We start from the raw sequence: 18554 nt of genomic DNA, 5'->3' as shown, positions 1-18554 counted from the left end.
CCATTGGTTATTACGGTGGTTTTCAGAAAACCGCCGTAATAACCAGAATGGCGCCCAGAATACCGGCGTTTCTTGGAGGCGCCGTTTTTGGTAATAATGGCAGTTGTAACCGCTGTAATTTTCATAAAAAACTGCCATTTTAACCCTTTTTTGTAGTGATAGTTTTTTTTTTATTTTATAAAATATTAATTAGAAGGCAAAATTTAATATTAGTAAAATTATTTAAAATATAAATCTAATTCATAAGCCATTAAAATAAATAATAACTTCTTTATATTATAATAAAATGCATAATATTTTAATTACCACTATCTTTATATATCTAATCCTAAAAATTAAACAAGTTAAAATTCAATAAATTCACAACTACCACTAATGAGTTCACTACTTGAATAAGTTTGTTTAATAAAAAAATACAACATAATACTCTAAAAAGTATGAAAGAATTAACAACTAATCAATCTTTAAAGCAACACTAAACAATATCTTCACGATTTTCATTGCTTCCGCCTGATGATGTTCTTGCTGTTGTTGGTGTAATAGGTTCATTCTCAACATCATTAGTCTAAAATAAATTAAAAACAAAAAATATTAACATAAAAGTTGCCAACATCTATAGCACTATAAAAATAATTCAAAGGAAAAAAATAAAAAAAAAGACATTAACTTTTTCAAGTGTCAAAAACTTGAACAATGAATTGAAAAGAATGGAGGTGTGAGGTTAGAATATACGAGACTAACAATGCTAAAATAGTAGCTCAATATAACAGTTATCATTTATCATAATTTTCAAAATGATTAGTGCAACATAAATTCGAGAAGAGAAAGCAATTTACCTGAGCTGTGTGGTCAAAGATACTGGTAAATTTAACAAGAATTCTTCCTTCTTTAGAAAGGAAATAAGTCTTTAGTGCAGTCAATGTTCCATCAAATTTAGACTTCAAACGTTTAAAATCAGCTTGGGAGTAATTGGTAGAAGACATTGAAGTTGAAGAATTGGCTACTGGCTAGGACGATTGGCATTTCTGAAAGTATTAGTAGGTGTTGTTCTAATATCCATACATCACACCTTACTAGAATGCTCTTTCCCAAACACTTTGCCAATAGTATCATTTGTGGATGGTCCAGATCATCTTTCTCATTTTGAGACATAACTAGTTCAATTTGTTTCTACAATTGAGATTTAAACAACGAAAAACTAACAAAGTAACATTAAGTTTGTCGAAATCTTAGGTTACACTTTATACAAAAATATACCAATAAGTTTAAGTTACTGCTATATCCCTTACTTCATCAATTACAAATGACCCATCTTTCTTCTTATCAATTTCTATGTACATTTTTTCACGGCTAATTTTTTGTCCAGTTGCTAAAAACTATGTAAAATAATATCAAATAAAGTTAAGAAGCATATCATAATTTAGTGAAAACAAAAAACTTGAATTATGCTTCATACTATTTTATGTCTTTTTTTTAAGAAGGGTTTTAAGCCACCAGTAGAAAAATTGTTTGCTTGCTGCGAACTTCTTTGTTTCTCCTACACATCTCCTATGAAAAAAAAATATTAGAAAAATGATTATGTATTAATATTAATTTTAAAAAGTTTATCATGTTATCATTGTAGAAGGTAGAAAACGATACTGAACAAAGGATGCTCATTGATCTCTGTATATACCAACTGGGATATTATCAATATTGCTTGTCTACTCATGCATAGATCATAGAATTCATCCCACAACTTAATTCTATGTTGTGACCTCTGTTTTGCAAGACTCAATTTGCAATATCGCTTTGCAATTCCTTCAAAAATTTTGAAATAAAATTTTGGCTTTAAAAAAGAATCATACATAAATAACAAAATGTCACTAAGAATGTATAATTTTAATAGCAATTTGATAAAAGTAAATATTTCAAGTGCATACCTTCAGCAAGTTGTTAAAATACTCCTCAAATTTAGATCGAAGTACACCTAAAGGTCCTGACCACTTTGAGAAGTTGATTGAAAATAACTTACAATCAATTGCCAATATTCTTAAATATCCAGCAAGCAAATCTTGTGCTTCTCCAATAGCTTATTGATCTTTAAAGTTTACAACAACTTGTTTATTTTTAGATAAGTTCTCCATTTCTTTGACTTTTAGCCTTCTAGTAAAGGATAAATCTTTGCTGGGACATGTATAAAAAATATGACCGAAGAGTATCAATAATTTCTCATATAAATACAAGATATTGTTGTTACAAAAAGAGAAGGAAAGTTGTCACAACTACATACTTACTCTGCTGCAAATCCTAAAGTAGAAATAAGGGATGGAAATTAATTCACAAATCCACACATGATGTTGTGGGTTAGAAATTATTTTTGTTATGGGAAAGAAGTTGGTGTTTTGGGAGGATATTGGAGGGTGGGGTGATTTATCAGGCGGTGAAACAGCGGTCAACATGCAGGGGCGTGGTGACGCGGTGAGCATGCAGGTTTTGGCACCACGCAGGGGCGTGGTGGAGCTGGCGTCGCGGAGTCCCGATGTTCCTGCACCACGGGGGGTGCTGCAGCTGCTGCCATGTAGGGGACAGGTCTCACCCTGGTAAACAGCAAGCGTGGCCTTTTCGTTACTCTATATAAAGAGCCTCCTCCTCCAACTGCAATATAGAAAGAAAATGTGTTAGTGAGAGGGCAGAAAAGCGTTAGGGGAAGGGGGGTTGCGAACTCATATCAGAGGGGAAGGGTGTTGCTGCTCCACAAGGAGAAAGGGTGGGAAAATAGGTAGTAAAAAAAATATTATTTGTATTTATTTTAAAGAATGGTTCATAATTATAATGCTCCGGAGGAACATATTAAAAATTATTAGGATCATCTAATTTATGTAAGTTGGTAATTATATTTTTATTGTGTATTTTAATTTCTGTTATTTTTTGTTATTTAATATGTTAAAATATAATTTTTTTGTTAATTTTGAATTAATTTTCTGTTATAAAAATACTAAAATAAAATATATATTATACTATACTATACGACATACTAAAATTTTTTTAAAAAAATATATTTCTCTACGATAAAAATATAAAAATAATACTATAGTAAAATAAAAAATATATATTCTGTAAATAAATATGTATGTTGAACATATTCAAAAGTTTAATATATAAATGTTAAAGTAATAAATAAATATTAGAAAAATATATATACATTGTTATTAATAATATTAGAGAAATATATGTTGATGCACAAAAAAAATTATTTTAACTATGGTAATGCACTGCACGTTAATGATTCTAACAAATAAAGTATTAAAATAAATAAATATGTAAATAATATTATTAGTTGATGTGATCACATACATTTTATAAATAGATATGCTAATATTTGTTTATTAATAAATGAATATTTATAACTAATATAACAAATATATTTTTGTTGATGCAGCCTAACAGCGTAAACTGGATCCGCCACAGAGTTGGAACCCGATGGTCGAAAACTACTTACGCGCCATGGGATTCTACCACGTATCTAGGATTGGGATGATAAGAGGATTTCACCCGTTGTTAGCTGCTCTGGTTGAAAGGTGGAGGCCGGAGACTCACACTTTTGTGTTGCCGGTGGGTGAGGTTACAGTGACATTGGAAGATGTCGCACATATATTTGGCTTACCAATTGATGGAGAGCCTGTGAATGGATGGACTGACAGTAGTAGTGATTTCGTTCAGAGTCAAAGCATGGCAATATTCGGAGGTGAACCAGTACTCAGCCGTAATTCGAAATCCTATATAAAGCTTGGTTGGGTTCAACGTATCAGAGATGAGGAGCCGTTGGACACTGAAGAGTCCATAAGGAGATACGTGAGATGTCAAATTTTCTGTATGTTAGGGTCGACCCTATTCACAGATAAGTCGACCGCATACGCCCATGCGAAGTATCTATCGTTGCTTTGCGATTTCGAGCGGATCCATACTTATAGTTGGGGTTCAGCATGTCTCACACATCTTTACAGAGCACTATGCCATGCATCACAATATGACACGAAGGAGATGGATGGCCCTCTTAATCTATTGTTTGTTTGGGCATGGGAGCGAATGCCGTGTATTGCGCCCGTACCGAGACATATCCTTCCATCTGCTGAGATACCAGTTGCCATGAGGTAAATATTTATGGTTCTTGTCGGAGATTATATTCATTATGCATGTTTCAATTACAGTTGCTTACGTAAATTTTTTCACTGTATCATGTTTCAGGTGGAGTCATTCGGAACGGAGCACAGCGTGGGTAGAGAAGACCGTTGTGACATTTAGGCATGATATAGACTACATGCAGGAGGTAAATATTTATGGTTCTAATGAATCCTAGTTCCAGACATTAATGTTAGAGTTATGACATTCGAATTATCTGTGGCAGTTTGAGTGGCGGCCGTACGAAGGAATGATCATACCCGGCAAGTTACATGAACATCTTGATGTGTGTGATATCGTTGCTCCGTTGTTGTCGCTCGAGTGTATCGAATGGCACCCTACGAACCGAGTGATGCGTCAGTTTGGGTTCGCACACCCCCCCCCCCTGCGAATACCAAGGGACATTCCACTGGACCAGCATTGCATGGTTCTTCGCAGAGTGTTATGACTGGACAGTTTTGCATGGGAAATGGACAGCGAAAGTGGGGCAACAAGCGAAACACTCGACTGCGGGATCTGCACCCCCTTCCGACCTGGGACTTCATACCGACCTCGGAGTATCGGGATTGGTACGTGCGCTCATTCGGACATATGCTGAGATTGTCGGCGTATGTTCCTCAGCCACCTGCACCTCAGCCACCTACACCTCAGGTCCCACTCAGCATGCAGTGTTTGAGCCGGTTCCTTATTATGTACCACAGCCAGAAGACCAGAGTGCATCCAGCCACCACTCTCATCACTCTCAGCACAGCCACCATTCCCAGAACTCTCAGCATAGCCACCATTCCCAACACTCTCAGCACAGGCACCAGGGCCAGTCCAGCCAGGTGCGTCAGCCGATACTGACGATTCCAGTCGGTCATGATTGGTTTGACTTCTCCATCGGCGGTCACGGAGATCAGTAACTACAGAATTGGGCCAATGCTAGTTTGGGTGGTTGGTCAGATTTTAGTGCTATGCATTCACTGTCAGCCTCAGCTAATCCACGTGGGGACATCAGTCGGTATGAGCCATGGTTTGCGGCGTCCTGCTTCCGACCACACGTCAGAGGGTGCATCGTGTGATAGTGGATTCCTTCGGCGGACATACACACTTGTTGACGAGTACAACCCCGGTGCATCTGCTCCATCAGAGGCAGGTGGGTCGGCCCCTCCGGCAGTGGCGGGTAGGTCGGCACCTCCGGCAGAGGCAGGTGGGTCGGCCGCTGCAAGTATGGATGACTCAGTTCCAGGTCACCCATATGACCTACGGATGGAGCGAAATCCACCTGATAGGTATACTCCGTCGCGGCCAGGTCAGGGCATGATGGGTAAGGCACTGAGCTGGATGGGTCGTAGGAAGTGAGCATCGGGTTGGGGTTTTTAGATTTCATCCTAGGGTTTAATGTAATTCGTATTTAATGTTCTGTATGTTGGCCGATGTTATTCGTAGTTAAAAATTTGTATATTTGCTTCAGTAAGGCAGTAAATGTTAACATTATCATGGTCTTAAACATCAATGGATAATCTCAAATTTAAAAATACAAACACGACTAAGACGAAAAAGAAAATCTATTATAAAAATGCAAATTCAAAAATACAAATACAATGAAAATAAAAGTCATTCCCCCCCACCACTCGGTCCAGCACGCTGAGGACATCGACTCCGATTATGTCCCTGAGCACCACAGAGACGGTATATCCGAGGACCATGCATGTCGCGTGAGTCTATTTCATTCAAGTATCCGGTCAATTTTGGGCGACCTTTCGACGTTCGCCTCAAGGCGGGATTAGCGACCAATGTGGGTCCCTCATACGCAGGCCATGTCTCGGCATCACCTAACGGCGAGAACTCGAATCTATATACCTTATGGACCTCTGTCATCTTGTACACGTCATGCACATACACCTGCCAATCGATTTGCTGGTTAGCACAGCAAGCAATAACATGGCGACATGGTATTCGTTCCACCTGAAAGTGCCCACAGTCACACGTACGTCGTGCAAGATCAACGACTAACACCTTTTCGCTAGTCATTTCGCGCACCTCAAATACTTCATTCCGTCTGTCAAAACAGTGCACAACTATATTCCCAGCCTATTGCATACTTGCCTCTATCCGCTGTTGTGCGAATACAGAATAAGTAAATCCAGCACGTTTGCGTTCGTGAGTCTCAGCATTCTTCCGCGTAAAAAGTTCATTTAACCGATAATATGTTGCTCGGACTAGTGCCAACACAGGTAGATTACTGGCACCCTTCAACACTGAGTTAATGCACTCGACAAGGTTCGTCGTCATATGGCCCTATCGATGTCCCTCGTCGAATGCCAATACCCAATGTCTAAGTCCAATGGCATCGCACCACCTGGCATATGCGTCGCCTCGCTCTTCCAACCTCTTATAGTTGATGTTATACTTCTCCACCGTTCTTGAATACCCAATGTTGACCACAAGCTTTTGCAAGTGAGCGACTTTGAATGCTCGTAGGAAGTTGCTGCCGATGTGCCTTATACAAAACATCCACCATGCTTTTGGAGGTTGCCAGTCACCTCTGGAACGATTTACTGCTGCCCGAATTGACTCATGCCGGTCCGAGATCATACCCACACCATCTTTTCTGACAACATGCATTCGCAGATTCCTGAGAAAGAAGTACCACGCATCAGCTGTCTCCCCTTCCACCAAGGCAAAAGCGATAGGCACAATGTTCTGGTTCACATCCTGTGCAACAGCGACCAGAAGTGTACCTTTGTACTTTTCATATAAGTGTGTTCCGTCAACCGAAACTAGGGGCTTGCAATGCCTAAATGCCCTAACGCATGGATTGAAACTCCAAAATACGCGATGAAGTATTTTTACCCCTTGCGCCTCTTCATTCCCATTGTACAGTGGGCGTGTTTCTATCTGGACAACTGACCCAGGCATCTTCTGAACCATAACCAAGAGCCACCACAGCAAGGCTTGAAAACTCTCCTCCCAATCACCGAAAACTTTTGCTATGGACTTCTGCTTTGCCAACCAAGCCTTTCGGTAACTGATGGTATAGTTGAACCTTGACTGAAATTCGGCTATTATAGATTTCACCTTGATGGACGGGTCAGTCTCAACCAATGGCCTTATAGCCTCAGCAACTGTATCCGAGTCCAACTTGGAATGATCCTGTGAAATCACTCCCATTGTGCACGTGTGCCTATCGTTGTATCTGCGTATCTCCCAACAATATTTTTTCTGTATCAAGCTGGCTCGAATAAGCCAGTCGCACCCACACCCATACATCTTGCATTTTGCATAGAACGTCTGTGGCTCAGACTCATACACGTCGTAGTCAACTCCTCTAGCGATAGTGTAACTTCTAATTGCTGCCACGACCGACTTTCTAGAATTGTATTCCATTCCAATCCAGAACTCTCCGTCCTCGGGATCAGCAACACCTACAGAAAATGCCCATCATCGTTTATTAATCAATCCAAAGTATAGATTAAAGAAAACATATTATTCGGTCATCATGTACCTATGTTTGAATATTCCGGAAACTCCGGTGCATGCATGGCGTCGAGATCCAATTCACGCATAAAAGGTGGCACGTTCATCGGTTGACTGATCGAGGGGTGAACCACTACATTATCCACTGCTGTCTCAACTCCCACATCACCATCCTCGTCTTCGTCGCCGGCTTCATAAGTGGCTTCGAAGTCCTCTTCGCTGTCACTATTCATTCCCTCGTACACTGCAGCTCTATCATCCTCCACCTCTAAATCATTTTGAATCCATTTTGCCTCTACGGTTTCAAACTCAACATACAGCTTAATCTGTGGCTGTCGCATCTGAGTCTGCCGGTAAATTTGGAACATATTATGCATAGTCACTTCGTCAGTGATTGGCATGGTATCAAACTGTATTAGACCACCAAAAACTACAACCGGATTCTGGTACAGAATTCTGCTCACTCTCATTAACGTACCGTTCTCCACGCTTTGACAGAGACCGTTCTGAAGTTCCATAAACGTCATGGTGCATGGAACCACAAACGAAAACGAATTCTGGCACACAAACCTCACTCCCTCATGAGTATTACGTATTATCTCACCATCGCGATACACTAGCAAGTTTGCGGTACCCTCCATTACACCAGAAACACACTCAGAACACTCACACACTTCCTCAGAATGAAAATGGACCCGAGCACTGCCTTATATAGAGAGTAGCATTCACCATGCCCCCCACGTTTTGATTGCCTCAGGCCAATCACATCCTGCCACGTGTCAGGATGCCCCTACGTGCTGACTCAGCACGCCCCACGTGATGTCCCAATGTACCAATTAAGCTCCGCCACGTTATCATCACGCCCCCACGTGCTACATCAGCACGCCCTTACGTGATGCCTACGTCATCATCACGCCCCCACATGATGCCTACGTGGCCCATTCAGACTCCGCCACATCATCATCATTCCCCCACGTGATAGGCCAGCACGCCCCCACGTGATGCCACCGTGTCCCACTCAAGCTGCGCCACGTCATCTCGCCTCCCACTTGTGGCAGTCAACATGCCCCTGCGTGTTGACCATGCATCCACCATTGGGTAAAACACAATACTCCCTCATTTCTGGCCAAAACACCACTTTCCTTTCCATATTAAAATTCTTGAGCCGTTGTGGGTCGCAAAGAAGCTGTGATTTTTGACATTCATACAGAACATTTTCATTACAAGAGATAAAGCAAACTAGCCATATGGTGAATCACTACTATCATGGTAGCAACAAAGATAATCATAGCCTTTCTGTGTAATTTTTTTCTTTCTTTTTATTTTTTATTTTTATTTTTATTATTTTTTTGTGACCGCAGGGGAAGGGTGACAACTGTGCATGTACACAATGGCTCATGGCACACAATGAATTTTCTTAACCTTAAGTCAAAAAATTATGGCATTCTACAAGCATACATCACATGAGGTTCAGTGTAAAGTTTTGCAGACTTCCTAATTAATTAGACTTCTAATGTTAGAGCCACATGTCAAGTGCCGCAACTCCCACTGGAGTGAGTATAAATTATAACAAGACAAAAAATTAGAAATGTTTTCCAAAAGTTTATCACTTAGCATCACAAGCATGCAACATATGAGGTTCTGTGTCAAAGTTTTTCAGACTTAATAATTAATTAAACTTCTAATGTTATAGCTACATGTCAGGTGCTGAAAATTAGAAATATCTTCTAAAGGTTTAGCACTTAGAATCAAGAGTACCAAATCAATTGCTAAATAAAACCATATCGAAACTAAGAAAATAAGTGGCAAGACAAATTACTGGAGCCACATGGTATTATAAATTATTGATTTGTCAGTGCCAAATTGTCAATAGTAGACACAAATATTCACATTATTCCTATGCATCCTGATGATTGTAGAACAATATCAGCTTTGCAAGTAAACACAAAAAGTATCCCTCACAGCAGTAAGCTATTAAAATTACACATTTTAAAATGATATCAATCAATGGGACCGAAAAAGGTTATTTAAGTTCAAGTCCATCATTAGAATTTAGAAAAAAGCGGAAGTCCAAGAGTAAATAAAATTCTAACTTTATGAAAAATTCAAGCTTGGGGGAATTGTGAACAGGGGACAGGCAATATAAAGCCAACTTTATATGTTATGCTAATGTGAGCAGGGCAAACATTGAAATTTGATCAATACAGAGCAGATTTTTCCTTTAAATAAAGAAGCACAATTTTCGAAAACTAGTTTATTGGTCCTTAATTACTTAGTATTTTTTTACCCATAATTATTAAAACCGGATCGAACCGAGCGGAAGGCAAAGCTACAATGCATATGGGTTTTACAAGTCCACCATACTCTCTATACATTCTAGCGTTGCCAAGTGTCAAAACTTTGTGGTTTTTGAAAAATTTTCCAAAATAGTTGCCATGGGTTCGAATTTTGTACTCCAGGGTTGCAAGAAAGGCATCATACCACCAAACTACATTGCTTCTTACTAACAAATATCCAAATTATTAAACATATAGCAATTTTTTATTTTACTTATATTCAATTAATTTTAATTTCAAAGTCACTCATTTTTAAATCACTTATATTTTATTTAACTATAAATTTTATTAAATATATATATATATATATATATATATATATTAAAAAGATAAACAAAAAAATTATTAATCATAAATTATTTTTTCTTTTCATGATTATATGATATCTATTAATATTATTTTTTCAATAAATACTTGTAGTATATAATAATAGGTAAAGACTCACATGTAGTTGTCTTCATATGAAGTTGATAGTTGAAAATCGTTAGATAATATTTAGTTAAACTTGTCAAATCATCTAACTGTTTTTAAATATCAACTTCACATGAAAATTAACTGTATGTAAATTTTTACTTATAATAATATAATAATACAATAAATATAAATTAATTAATAAATTATTAAAATTTAAAATGATCATTATTTTTATAAAAACAAAATAAAAGTACTTATAATAAAAAAATAATTAAATTTTACATAATTATTTAATTATACCGGGTTAACCAGTTCGACCAATGACCCACCAGTTGAACCAGTAATCTAGTGACCCAATAATCTCACCGGTTTAATCACCGATTCGGTTCTGACAACTATGTTTTTACCCCGTAAACAAGCACATTTAGTACTCTAATTACACAATTGAATACCGAAAAATAAGCCAGAAAAATATTTTTAAATAGTATATAATAGTAATGTTCTTTTATTATAGAGGCCTATTAAAAATTTGATACCTTTCTGTTTTAAATTTCATGTCATCAAAATCAGAAACTGAAAAAATATTAGAAAAATTAAACACAATTGACCAATTTATCTCAAGAAAAGATTCATTTTTAAATATCTTAAACACGTGTATTTCTACAAACTATGCTATATATAATTTAAACTTATATGAATGAAAAGAATCAGTCTTATACATGTTAACATAGTGTATATTTAGATATCAATGCATCAATTTTTTACTTTCATACAAGAGATTACACAAAAAGTATAACATATGAAGATTGAAATATAAAAATCTGCATGTATTTAGAGAGTACTTATTTAGCCACTTATTATGAGAGAACAAATTTATTGTGCACTGTACCTGTTGTCTCCATTATATAATATTCAGAAGATTGACGTCCACCAAAGCGCCTAGTATGTTATTGGGATCCTTGATTAATCATGTTATATTTCACACAAAATTAGGCCAAAAATAAAAAAGCAAGTCAAATAGTAAACCATGACCTTGAAATTAACAAATATATAAATAAGCTTAAACCTTAAATTTCACATTATATTTGAGCTATATCATCGATTAAGCGATTTGTTGCCAATTGCATGTACTCATCACTGTTGCCAAAAAATTGATCAAGAGCTTGCTCTTGATGTAGCTCGTCCCATCTGCAACCTCTTCAATTTCATCTCCTATTTTATTACAAATCTCTTGATTCTAAATGAACAACAATACTTCATTCTTTGTTAATGACATCATCTACATAGTACACCATTGATGCTTGTGATGCTAGAATATAAGGCTCATCTTCTTCATGTTCACAGGTATGAATTGGTCTATCAAAGTTATTCCATTGATCTTCTTTATATCCTCTATGTCGAGTAGAATCAACCTATTTACATTTGAAGAGAACAACAGTAAATCACCCATAATAGCTAAGCTCAATTATATCCTCCAACTTCCCATAATAGGGTACATCATTGTCTTAAATTTCTATCAACTCGACTTGCAACACATGGTGTGTCAGAGGTTAAAAATACTCCACTATTCTGTATCCTTAATCCTTCACGATCGATCAAAAGTTCAAAATATGAAACCATTAATTTTATAAGCACTATATCTCGTTGCGTTTGATAAGGGGCCTCGTGCTAAAAACTTTATGTCAATAGACAACTGTTCTATTGTATCCGGTTTCATTATCTGAAATTGGGATAAGTTATGAGGTTTAAAAAATTGATTTCTTAACACCCTTCTCATTTCATAGACTTTAATACTTAACCAACTTACTCATTTTTCAAACCACGTAACAAAATCTTTAAATACTTTCTTCTCTATGTCTGTGGGGTTTGATCTCCTTCCCTTTGAGCTTCTTTTTATGTATTCTCTAAATTCACTACATGAGGAATTAAATTGGATTTATAGTATGTCAGAAACTAATATAAGTTATAAATACTGCAAATAACCTCTATCTTTACTCACTTCACATAATTCTTGATGGCTTGACAATTTAGTAGCACATATCTATGGACTTGTAGCTTTTACTTTTCACTTAAAGTAAAAATTGTACCAGAACACCCTGCTTTATCCACCATTGGAAAGAGATAAGATTTTGAGCATTCCCTGTCAAGTGGGTCATCACATACACGTCTGGGTCTATTAAACCTTGTCTCTATATCCTCAAATAGCGAGAACAAAAGGTTAGATATTCCTCAGCTAAATATCCTTTCGGCTATAGACGCTTCTGCTTGTGCTCTATTCCGTACAAGGGATTTTAGATGGCCTAACTCCCTAAAATAATATAACAAAATCAAATGAAAATCACATGAGAAAAGATGTCATTCTAATGATCTTTACTTCATCATATAAAATATTTTACCTCTCAATTGGATACATATATGATAATGCACTGGACCTCCAAGCTTTGCTTCCTCTACTAGATAGATTGTCAAGTGAACCATGACAGTAAAGAATATTAGAGGGAATAACATTTTCAAAAGGAAAGGGACAATCACTATGCGTTCTTGGAGCTTGTCAAGTTTAGAAATACTTAAGATTTTCCCACAAAGGATCTTAAAGAATAAGCCAAACTTAACCAATACCACAGTAACATGATCTAGCAGCAAATGACGAACTGCTATTGGTAACAATTCCTCCATAAGAATATGGCAATCATGACTTTTCATGCCAAAAAAATTTTTCTGTCCCTCATCAACACATCTCAAAATGTTACTTGAGTAACCATCTAGTAGCACAACATTCTTCAACGCAGAAAGAAATAGCTTCTTGGTATCACGTGTTAATGAAAACAAAGATAAATGATATGATCCATTGTCACTTGGCCAAAGATCACGCCTTATGCACATTTCTTTCAAATCTTTCCGTGCCTTGAGATTATCCTTTGATTTTGCTTTATCATTAAGCAAAGTATACAAGATATTGTTACACACATTCTTCTCAATATGCATAAAGTCTAGATTATGACGCAACAAATTAGTTTCCCTGTATGGAAGATCAAAGAAAATACTTCGCTTGTTCCACTGCTTAACTTCTCGTCGAGGTCTTTTTCCACCACTGTGAGACTCTGCTCTTTGCTGATCTCTTGTTTTAACATCCTTTTGTTGTTCAAGAATGTCAAATCCTGATAACTTCTTAGGTGGACCACGCTCCTTTGTGCTTCTATCAAAACAAACATGATTTAATTTAAATCTATGATTTCTTCCGAAAAAAGGTTGATGACGCATGAAGCACCATTTAGAACTATGACGGAGACAACAAGGAAAAAAATCGAAGTTACAAGTGGGACAAGCCAAACCAGTGTGTGTATTCCAACAAGATAGCATACCTAACCCAAAAAAAATCACTTATTGTCTACATAAGAGCTGCATGCATTCTAAATGTGTTTCCAGATGATAAGTCAAAGGTCTCCACACCATCATTCCACAAATCTTTCAATTCATCTATAAGGGCTGCAAGTACACATCTATCTTATTTTCAGAGGACTTCTTTCCTGGAATAACCATTGATAAGATGAAAGAAGTGTGATGCATACATATCCAAGGCAGAAGATTGTATCGAATCAAGAACACAAGGCAAACGCTATTAGTAGAACTCAAGTCTCCGAAGGGATTAAAACCATCAATTGCAAGACCTAAGTGAACATTTCATGGCTCTTCGACAAATAGAGTGTGTGTCGCATTAAAATTCTTCCATGCTTCATTGTTCCTTGGATGTCTCAGTAATCCATCTCTTGCAGGTACAGAATTATGTCATTGCATGTGCTCAGCCGTCATGCTACACATATATAATCTTTGCAACCTTGGCTTCGGTGGAAAGTATCGTAAAAATTTTGCAGCTTGCTTCTTCTTCTTCTTTTTCTTAAGGATCTACCTAGATATACCGCAATACTTGCATGTATCTTGTAAGTTATCTGGATTGTCATCCAGATATATATGGGCAAGCATCTATCTTAATATAGTCCAGGCCAAGTTTGCAAATTACTTGCTTGGTGTTATAGAAACTAGAAGGCAACTATATTCGATCAAATGTATCTCTCAACAAATTTAATATCATAGTCATGGCCTTATCACTTACTCTACACAAGACCTTTATGTGATACAATTTGATTATAAATTCCAACTTTGTGTATTTACTACCCTCGTACAACTTTTCATTTCTGTCTCTTACAAATTTATTGAATTCACTACCATTATCAATAGATGCCTCATGTAATCTTTCATCTGTGGTGTCTTCGTCCCTATTGCGTATAACCAGTGTTCTGAAAATCGAATCTGACCGGCCGGTTCAACCGGATTAACAGGAAACCGGTCTTTTAACCGGTTCGATTGAAGTGAAAAATTGTCTGACAAAAAATCGATGAAAAAACCGGTCAAACCGATAGTTAACTGGTAAACTGTTTAAACCGAATGGTTTTTTCCGGTTTTTAATTTTAAAAAATAAAATTAAAAAATATATATAAAACCCCCTCCCTTCTCTCTCGCCGACACCCACGACCCAGTCACCACCCAGCCCCTTTCTCTCTGATCTCCACACGAAACCCTAGCCGCTCTCTTTCTCCCAGACCGCCAGCAGCAGCAGCCAGCGACCAGTGCCGCCGTCATCGACGAACTCTTTTCCTCAGCCAGTGTCAAGTCCCGCCGTCGCGATTCTCTTCTCTTGGATCACTTCACCTCGCGTCGCCAGGTATGCTCGCTGTTGACATCACCGCCTCTGTCTTCGTCGTCATTGGCCATCTTGAAATCGTGTCTCTGTCGGTCTGTCCTCATCGTCGATCCCTCTCTCTCGCGCATCAAGCCTGTCTTCAATCCCTCTGTGACCGAGCTCACTTCCCCTCTTCCATCGCCGTCACTTGGATTCCTCCTTCGCCATCGGTCTTCAATTTAATTTTGTTTTTTTTTTTTTGTACTTTTATTTGGTTTCTGATTTCTAATTCTGAGTTTGCTAATTTCTTCTTAGGTTGAGTTTATGAATTTCTGAGTTTGTAAGCAGATCCCTGCCCTGCTTTGTCTGGGTTAATTGTTGTTTGTTCATTGCTGTCTTCTGCATTTAATTTCTGTTGATTGCGCTGTCTTCTGCTTTTTAGCTTTTTTATATTTTGTTAATTAAATGAATTAATCAGGTTTCTGTAATTCTATTTTTGTAAGTTTTAAATTATGTTTTTGTTCTGTTTTTAATTTGTTACTGTAATTTGATTTTATAGTTTGTTTGTTTGATTTTATATGTTTTTTGTAATTCTGTTTGTTTGTTCCAAATTATGAGTATGTTTGTTCCAAATTTAAATTATGATTTTGTTTGCAAATTCAATGATTAGTGGTTATTACTGATTTGTTTCAATTATTTGTTATTCTTTATTATTAGGTTATAGATTGAAATTTTAAATTTTACATTTTAAATTTTATTAGGTTAAATTTTATTGAAATTTAAATATTTAAAATTATATATTAAATTTTTAATAATTTTATTTAATATTTAATTAAATTGGTCGAATTCCGGTTGAACCCTGATTAAACTCCGGTCGAACCATTAAACTAATAAACCAGTCACCTCACCGGTTTATTAACCGGTCCGGTTCTCGCAACCTTGTGTATAACTGCGTCATTCACTCCCGTTATACCTTCAGCCCCATGGTAGCCAAATAAATCACTCATTAATGTATCTAATGGATTCTCTTGATATGGTGTCTGTTTTGCACTTCTATACTACTTGGCTCAGCACGTTGTATCTTACCATGACGATTCCAAATAACATAGATTTTCGAAAATAGCTTTAAGAGCAAATAATCCTGAATGGTGTCTTTATTATACTATTTTTCAAATGCACATCGTGAACATGTATAACATATTCTATCCAAAATGGCCGTTCTCACAAAAGCAAAATCAAGGAATTCAATTATGTCATCTTTGTATTCGTTTGTTGTTCGAAATTTTTCAATCCAAGTTCTATCTATTTGTAACTAATTTACTCAACCAAAAAATAAACAAAATTGTAACATAAAAAAGAAAAATAATTCTAGAATCAAGAATGTCCATCATAAAAAGTGAAAAATAATAATGATTTATACAATTGAAATATCAAATAATAAAATTTAACTCCTGTTTCTATAAACTCCGTAATTAACAAAAAAAAAATATCTATGATGTAAGTTGTGACGAAGGAAGACATTTCTTATTAAAGTTATTAAACAAAAATATGTATATAGTTATTATTTTATATTGTATAGATGAACCCATCCAATAATGGCAGAGCTTAGTGTGGGCAATGGGAACCACGGCCCAAAACTTTTATAAAAACTTTAGTAACAAGATCATATAGAACATGATTATCAGGGTTTACTTGGCTTAAGTTTTCTTCGAATTGGTAGGACTAATGGGCTATCTATATATTTTTCTTCAAATTGTTGGATTAATGCACTAATTAGAATGGACTTTTGTAAAGTAATTAATGCAATGAAACTCATCATCATAATCATTATAATAAGTAATTTATTTTTTAATACTATTTTATGTCTTATTGATTTTATTTTAATTTTTACACAAAAATATTAAAATATTCTTTAAATATTGGTGTCGTTTTATTAGTGTAGACTAATAAAAATCTTTTATAAATTACAACTTTTGAAGTTTTAATCTTCTAAACTAAATTCTAAGTAATTCTATTTTTTCATGTCATCTTTAAGAATTTGAATAATTCTTTCATATCTAATTAATTTAATATTATTTTATGCTTGATTAGTTTTTTAATTTTTTTTGTAAAAAATATATTTAATATTCAATAAATATTATAACTTTTTATATCTATCATTCTAACTATAAAAAGTTTAGTTCTGATTTGATAATTGAATATTTTAAACCATTCAAAACTCGAAGAGTGCCTTCTTAAAAAATTTTAAAATATTTATTATCATATCGGTGAGAAACTCTAAAAAGAGATATATTTTATAATTTTGTTTTCATATAAATGTTAATATGTATTTGTTATGTTCAAATTTTGGCCCCTCAAAATATTTTTGAAGCTCCGCCACTGCCGTTCAATTAAATAAACCAAAAACTAGAAATAAAAAAATACTAGAATTTAGAAGGGAGAATAGGCATTTCAAAAATAAAATCCTAAAAATAAGATAGATAGCAAATAACAACTATAATTATTTTATTTAGAATAAAAAACATATAATTATTTTATTGAGCTACAGAATTACCTTGTAAAAAGAATCAATAGAATAGTTTGGGTTAGAACCGCATGTATCAGTGAAATAGGAGTAATAAATATGGCAAATCAACTATCCAAATATTGCAAAAACAAGTTTCAAAAAAAAGACATTTAGTTTAGTATGAGCATCAACAAATGAAAACTTTAATTTTGAATAATAGCACACAACGATAAAAATGAAATACAATTTTTATTTTTCTAGGTATCTAGTCAAGAAAAAGAAAAAGAAAAATAAAACACACACTCAAGCAATAATAAAAAAAACTGAGTAAGATATTGCTCTAAAATGATTTAATAAAGACAAGATAAAATAAGATAAAATCCAAATCGTTTACTTTGATTATTCCTGTTAATAATGACATCCTCAACTTTGATTATTACTATTAGATAAGCATGAAAAACTGAAGAAGAGGACAGAAGATAAAAAAAAAATTAAACTGTTTACTTTCTTGCAAAAGGAATGAAGTGTTCAAGTATATTCTTTATTTCACATGGTTGGCTAATTTACTGATATCTAATAATATATAATTTATTTAAAAGAAGTTAGAAAGCTACACATAGTAAGTTGCTTACCTACCGTTCCCAAGTAGGCACAACTTCACAAAGATTAAAATCAAATGATAGAGCTTCAAGTCACCAGTCTTAGGATCTTTTTGTTAAGAGAAACCTTCGTAAGTCACTAAACGAAAAAAATATTTAGCTATTAAATCACATGTCAATTAGTATATTTAGTATTATTTTATTATTTGGTAGTCAAATATAACCAAAATTTTGGCATAGATGAAGTAATATAATATTATCACAAACAATCAACAATAATCTATATGATCCAATTATTTCACCAAATAAGCTCGGGAAGAAAAAAAGTCAAGGAAGTTTCAAAGTCCATTTCCTATACCACTAGAACTTAATCTTCAAATAGACAAATTATACACGAT

At 35.3% G+C, this 18554-nt stretch overlaps 1 protein-coding gene across 1 annotated transcript; it reads right to left on the bottom strand.

Moving 5' to 3' along the window:
- Window positions 1-6444: 6444 nt before the first annotated feature.
- LOC107620855 (uncharacterized) lies at window positions 6445-8264 on the bottom strand. Its single transcript, XM_016322958.1, has 2 exons — window positions 7652-8264; window positions 6445-7571 (listed from the first exon to the last, which is right to left on the bottom strand). Exons 1-2 carry the CDS (start codon window positions 8262-8264, stop codon window positions 6445-6447), a joined length of 1740 nt encoding a protein of 579 aa, XP_016178444.1.
- Window positions 8265-18554: the final 10290 nt, after the last annotated feature.

This window comes from Arachis ipaensis, chromosome B10 (assembly GCF_059453495.1).
Source record: "Arachis ipaensis isolate K30076 ecotype BB chromosome B10, ASM5945349v1, whole genome shotgun sequence".
Lineage (NCBI taxonomy): Eukaryota > Viridiplantae > Streptophyta > Magnoliopsida > Fabales > Fabaceae > Arachis > Arachis ipaensis.
The sequence above is the reverse complement of the archived record's forward strand: the minus strand, read 5'-3'. Positions and strand labels throughout refer to the sequence as shown.

What these genes read in the sequence shown, in the direction of transcription:
- LOC107620855 (XM_016322958.1), bottom strand. Translation starts at nt 8,264, where the DNA reads ATGGAGGGTACCGCAAACTTGCTAGTGTATCGCGATGGTGAGATAATA. An exon ending in TCCGGAATATTCAAACATAG is followed by an intron (nt 7,572 to 7,651) that starts GTACATGATGAC and finishes CATTTTCTGTAG; the next exon opens with GTGTTGCTGATCCCGAGGAC.